This window comes from Arachis ipaensis, chromosome B10 (assembly GCF_000816755.2).
Source record: "Arachis ipaensis cultivar K30076 chromosome B10, Araip1.1, whole genome shotgun sequence".
NCBI classification, from domain to species: domain Eukaryota; kingdom Viridiplantae; phylum Streptophyta; class Magnoliopsida; order Fabales; family Fabaceae; genus Arachis; species Arachis ipaensis.
Genome location: NC_029794.2, coordinates 125,837,850 through 125,843,634, shown reverse-complemented (window position 1 = coordinate 125,843,634; position 5,785 = coordinate 125,837,850). Strand labels below are relative to the sequence as shown.

The 5,785-nt window shown below is 31.8% G+C and overlaps 1 protein-coding gene across 1 annotated transcript; it reads right to left on the bottom strand.

The window, feature by feature from the left end:
- On the bottom strand, positions 1–5,509 carry LOC107623026 (aldose 1-epimerase). Its single transcript, XM_016325147.2, has 5 exons — positions 5,177–5,509; positions 4,769–4,818; positions 3,302–3,425; positions 3,028–3,135; positions 1–767 (listed from the first exon to the last, which is right to left on the bottom strand). Exons 1-5 carry the CDS (start codon positions 5,496–5,498, stop codon positions 121–123), a joined length of 1,251 nt encoding a protein of 416 aa, XP_016180633.2. The 5' UTR covers positions 5,499–5,509; the 3' UTR covers positions 1–120.

Here is a 5,785-nt window from a genome sequence, read left to right as displayed (position 1 = left end):
TTTATTTTAGATTAATTTTTTATTATCTTGTAAATATTTTTGAATAAACAGATGCATATGCATGCTAATACACTCATAATAACCAAATTGAAGTACTTATTAGTTATTATGACCGTTAAATTAAAAACCATGTGGAGCATTGGTGGAGAATTTGAAGAACAGAAGATGGTTGTAAGGCTTTTCCGGCGTGACAATGGTTGACGGAAAATTGGGATGGTTGACGGAGTCAGGGAACGCTTGAGTCTCCAAACACAACGCCGATCGTGGCTGATACACAAACCCGTCTTTCCCCTTCTCATTCTTCACATAATTCGCAGTGTAGAATTGCAATCCTGGTTGATTCGTCGCAATCTTCATCACTCTCCCTGACCTCTTATCCGTGACAATAGCCGCAACCTTAACCTCGTTGTCGTCATTCTTATTCTTATCAAGAACATAATTTACGTTATAGCCATTGGTGTTGGTTAATTGGTCGATCCTAGAGCCAACAACTTGTGGTTTAAGGAAATCATATGGGGTTCCTTTGACGGACGAGAAGTTTCCGAAGGGAATGAGCTGGTCGTTGAGCGGTGTGAATTTGGACCCGAAGATTTGAACAACTTGATTAAGGATGTTGCCGCTGTTGTGGTTTCCTAGGTTCCAATATGCATGGTTAACCAGGTTCACTGGTGTTGCTTTGTTTAAGGCTTTTGCTTTCATGACTATGCTCAAACTCGATTCTTCACTTAGGATGTAGCTCACTGTTACCAATAGGTCACCCGGAAATCCTGAAACACAAACTTTCATTATTCTAATTTGAAATTTTATTAAGGCAGTTTATTCATAGCTAATAAAATATTTTAATATAAAACTTTGTTAGGTACACAATAGTTTTTGTAAATAATGTGAACAAAGGACTCTAAAATTAGTCTAATAAAGTAAAAACATACTCCTAAATCTTAATATTAAGATAACCATCTGCACAGCTAATGAATTGAACATCCGATATATTCATTATTAATATTATTTAGTATTTTTATTATCTACCTATACTTTTTCTCTGACATATTATGTTAAATAATTTAGTTAAGAAAAAGTATAGATGAACAATAATACTAGTGAACAATATGAACAATGGGGTTATAAAAGTAAATTAATCATAAATTTAAGGAAAAGTATAGGTAGACAAGGAAAATCTAAACAATATGAACAATAGATATATCGGATGTTCATTTTACTAGGTGTGCAGATGATTATTTTAATATTAAGACTTATGTGTGTAATTTGGAGGTATAATGTGTTTTGATTTGATTGGTGGTTGTTCATGTTGTTCAAAAAAGTTATTAGTTACCAAGTAGGGGTGTACATGGGCCGGGCCACACCGGATTTGGCTTAATCCAGACCCGACCCGAAATATAGACCGGGCCTAATTTTTAGACCCTAACTCGATCCTAGACCCAATGAAACATACGCACCTTCGGGCCGGGTAAAAACCGGGTGAAAACCGGGTCTTTAGCATGTAAAAATCACCTAATTTCCAACTATTATTTCACAATTCACATAGTAAAATTCACTTAAAAAAATATAACAAGAACCAACCATTCTCTAAAATTAAAGCATAACCATAATCAATACTAATATTGTCTAATAACACCAAATATATTTAAATCAATACAAATAACACAATATTATGTATTAGTCTAAAGTCTTATCCATTTTAAACATAAAACATTAACTTATAATCTTATAATGACTAATAACACAAAATATTAAGGTTTACAATATTTAAATTCTACATAAGAATAGCCATTATCCATCACTAATAACACAAAATATTAATTGTGTATGATGACTGGGACACCGGACTGAGTTCGGGTGACCCGAACTATGACCCAGACCCGACCCGAAATAATGACCGGGTCTATTTTTGAGACTCATACCCGACCCTAAATCCAATGAAATCACACTAAATTAGCCCTTAAAATTTTCGGGACCGAGTCGAGTCTTTGAATTGGGCCGGATCATATACACCCTGTTACCAAGCATAACCCTATTCAGTTTATTTTTTATAAGCAATTATCAATTAGTTTTTTTTCTTAATTATATCTTGGTTTAATTGAACCATTATACTTTTTAATTATTGAGCCAATTATATGACACGTTTCGATATTTAAATTTATATTCTTGCATGAAGACGACTTTAACTATTTTCATGGAAGATTTGTTATTACCGTGTTAAGCTCTCTTAATTAAATTAATTTGACTCTACACTGAGATAAAAACTGAGAAAAACCGAGTTAAGTCCTATTTTTGGTTTCTAAAATTTGCGAGTTGCACTGATTTGGTTCCTAACTTCTTAATTGTTACACTTTGGTCTTTCAGATTAAAAAAAGTGCACCAATGTAGTCCCTCTTCAACGCTGTTAGTGAGATAACTCAAGTCTTACCATGTTAGACATATTAAAACAACGTTGTACACGTTTTGACGCTAAAAAAGCACTAAATGATGTCATTTCAGAGTTTGAACAATATCAAAAAGGAGGGATATAACGTTTTAACATTGTTCAAACCCTCAAACGACGTCATTTAGTACTTTCTTTAGTGCCAAAACGCATACCACGTCGTTTTAATATATCTAGCGTGACAAGACTTGAGCTACGCCACTAACAGTGTTGAATTCCAGCGACGAAAGATACACGAGAGATTATATGGGTGCACTTTTTTGAATCTCGAAGATCAAATTGTAGCAATTGAAAAGTCAGGGACCAAATTAGTACAACCTGTCAATTTCAGGGACCAAAATGGGTTTAACTCGAAAAAAACCTTTTGAGGTTTGTATATACTCTTTTTGCCTTCCCGAACAAAATGTTCTGCATTAGTCACCGATTAAATGGGACAAAAACTATTAAACATGTATAATAAAAAATAACATAATTTAAATTTTATATCAGCTTAGCGTGGGATCAAATTAATTAAAATATGGGAACAGTGTGTATATATAGTTCATGAAATTCACCAATTAGAAATCATGCAACGTCTCAAACTTTACCTTCTTCACCATCAAAACTGTGGTAGCTGAATTTGATTTTGGGTCTGTCACCATCTCTTTGATACTTTACCACTTTCCAAAGCACATCACTAAATCCTCTAGGTCCACCTAAGTTGAGGACAAGCAAAATTATGAGATAATCTTTCTATGTGACATGTTTCTTCATCAGATCTTTGTTTGCACCCATCACGGAAATTAATTAAATTAGAAGTATATGTGTTTATTAAGGAAAATTAATTAGACACATATAGTACTAGTATTAGTATATATGTACCATGAAGTGTATTGTTTCCTTCATTAGCAATTAACTTGTAATGGATTCCATTTAATGTAAACTGAGCTCCTCCAATTCTGTTAGCGACCCTGCCAACGGTAGCTCCAAAATATTGTGTATCATTCTGCAAATTAAAATAGCTAACAATTTTTGCATTAATATTATCGATCCGGATAATTAATCACCACAGACAATGTTGTCCTTATAAAAATGAGACCAAATTCTTCAAGTTGACATTGTTTATGGTTTGGTTCCTCAAATTGTCTTCACTTAATATGCACACTCATTGAGACCAAATATATACATAGAGTTTCGATCTTGAGTCTATATGTAACACACCCACACTAGAATTTTTTTTGTTAACACACCCACACTCACGGTGAAAATACAATGTTGAAGAAACAATACATTTAAACGTTTTATAACCAAGACTTTCTTTTAAAATTTAAAAAAAAAAAATTCACAATCTGCAAAATATCAAACTAAAATAAAATAAAATACACTTTTCGCGACATATGAAATGGGTCGAAAAAATGGTGGTTGCTTTTTGCAATTGCAAAATTGCAGTTCCGCCCAGAAAAAGGTTGCCTGAGAAAAAGGTCTGGGCGGGTACGGGTTCCGGGTTCCGGGTTCTGGTCCGGGTCAGTCTTCTGGCCCATGGCCAAGTCCAAAAAAAAAATCCCTTTTCTTCGATCATCCTATATTTTTAAAACTTAATTTTAAAGATATATTGATGGCAGTAATGACAATGTAAAAACATAAATATCCTTGATAATACACATATTAATAAATAAAATATTTATTTTATTTATAAATTAAAATAATCCAGAGTAACAGAACATGTGAGAAGAAAAGTAAGCTGGCGACAAAGCTAAGTGACAAAATAATAGTAAACTACAGTCCAGATCTTATTATTAGCTATCACATGCTTGTCACAGTCCAAATTGGGCTTCTCATACTTAGAGAGTAAAATACAACATTGAATTATCAATTAAAAAATCAATGATTTTCATATTTTATAATAATTGAATTTGTGGTTACTCCTTAAAAAAAATATGCATGTTGTGTTTATTTTATTAAATCTAATTTTTTTTCCATTATTCGAATAGTTTAGATCTTTTAGTTTATTAAAAGCAAAAATCTCAAATTTTTATTGAGAACTTTCCTCCCTCCTAGCTTGATAATTTTCCCAGAAAATGAAAGGAAGAAGGCAGAGAAATCTTTAGGCATGTTCTTTTTGTGAAAACTGAAACATACTTTCGTTGTTACTTATATTCATTATGAAATAATAGTAAACAAATAAAATTTTATTTATACTGTTTTTGGTTTTTATATAAAATTCTAATAAAATAAAAATATTAAAAAAATAGAATATCTTTTCAGAAATCAAACAACAGACATTATAACCGAAGAAACAATTTAATCATATATTTAAAAAAAAAAATAGACTTGTATTAATAGACTTACAGTGTATGCCTTGGGAGAGTCATATCCAAGAACAATGTCTCCCAACTTTCCTGAAACAAACAACATTACAGGAAAAGAAAAATGAAGTGTTAGTGAAAAGCATTTGAAAGAATAATGAAGCACAATACATATAGAAACCCAGAAGATTTAATTATTTTGGTTGCCCACGGACTCTTCAGTCCAATAGATCAAAAACTAATTAATTGCGAATCTGAACTCAATTTAAAGATTTGTTATTGGTCAATAAATTACTACTTACACAAAATAAGATTCAAACCCTCGATACTTACTTCAACGGACGAATTGACCACTCGACCAACTCAAATTGGTTCCAAAAGGTTTAATTATAATAGTTCTTTTGAAGATTAAAACTAAGACACACAAAAGTACACAAATATAGAAGCATACCGTATTTGTCAGGAAGTAGTAAGGAAATAAGTGTGGCACCCCAGTTGGTGACCTTCAAAGTAAGGTCACCCTTCTTTAATTCAAAGACCCTAATTTGGTCTTTCTCCTTCTTGATGATAGATCCATTAACAAACCCAGAAGCAGCTAAACATACAACATATAATATCACTATGAACTTGCTCATTTTCCTACTAATGTTATATTCAGAGCGATAATTATAGTAATGGGCTATATAGAGGGATATAGCTAGCAAAAGAAGAACATTGAAGTAAAGAAGGATAAAGTCAATGGAAAGTGTAGTGTCCCTTTCAGACTTTATCATCGGTCGTAATAGGCTGCCGATTTGATGTAGTATTAACTATTAAGAGAATTATTATATTTTATTGAAAATATAAATAATTAAAGGAGGAGTTTAATTTTGATGCACTGATAGTGTAACATATTTTATATAATCGTATAATTACAACTGTTCTCTTGGATAATTATTTAAAAGGTAATTATTTCTACTAATATAGCGTTATGTAATTAGATGTAAGTGTAAAACGATTTTACAATGACATTACATCAAAATTAAATTTCTAATAGATAACTAATTGTATATTATTGTTT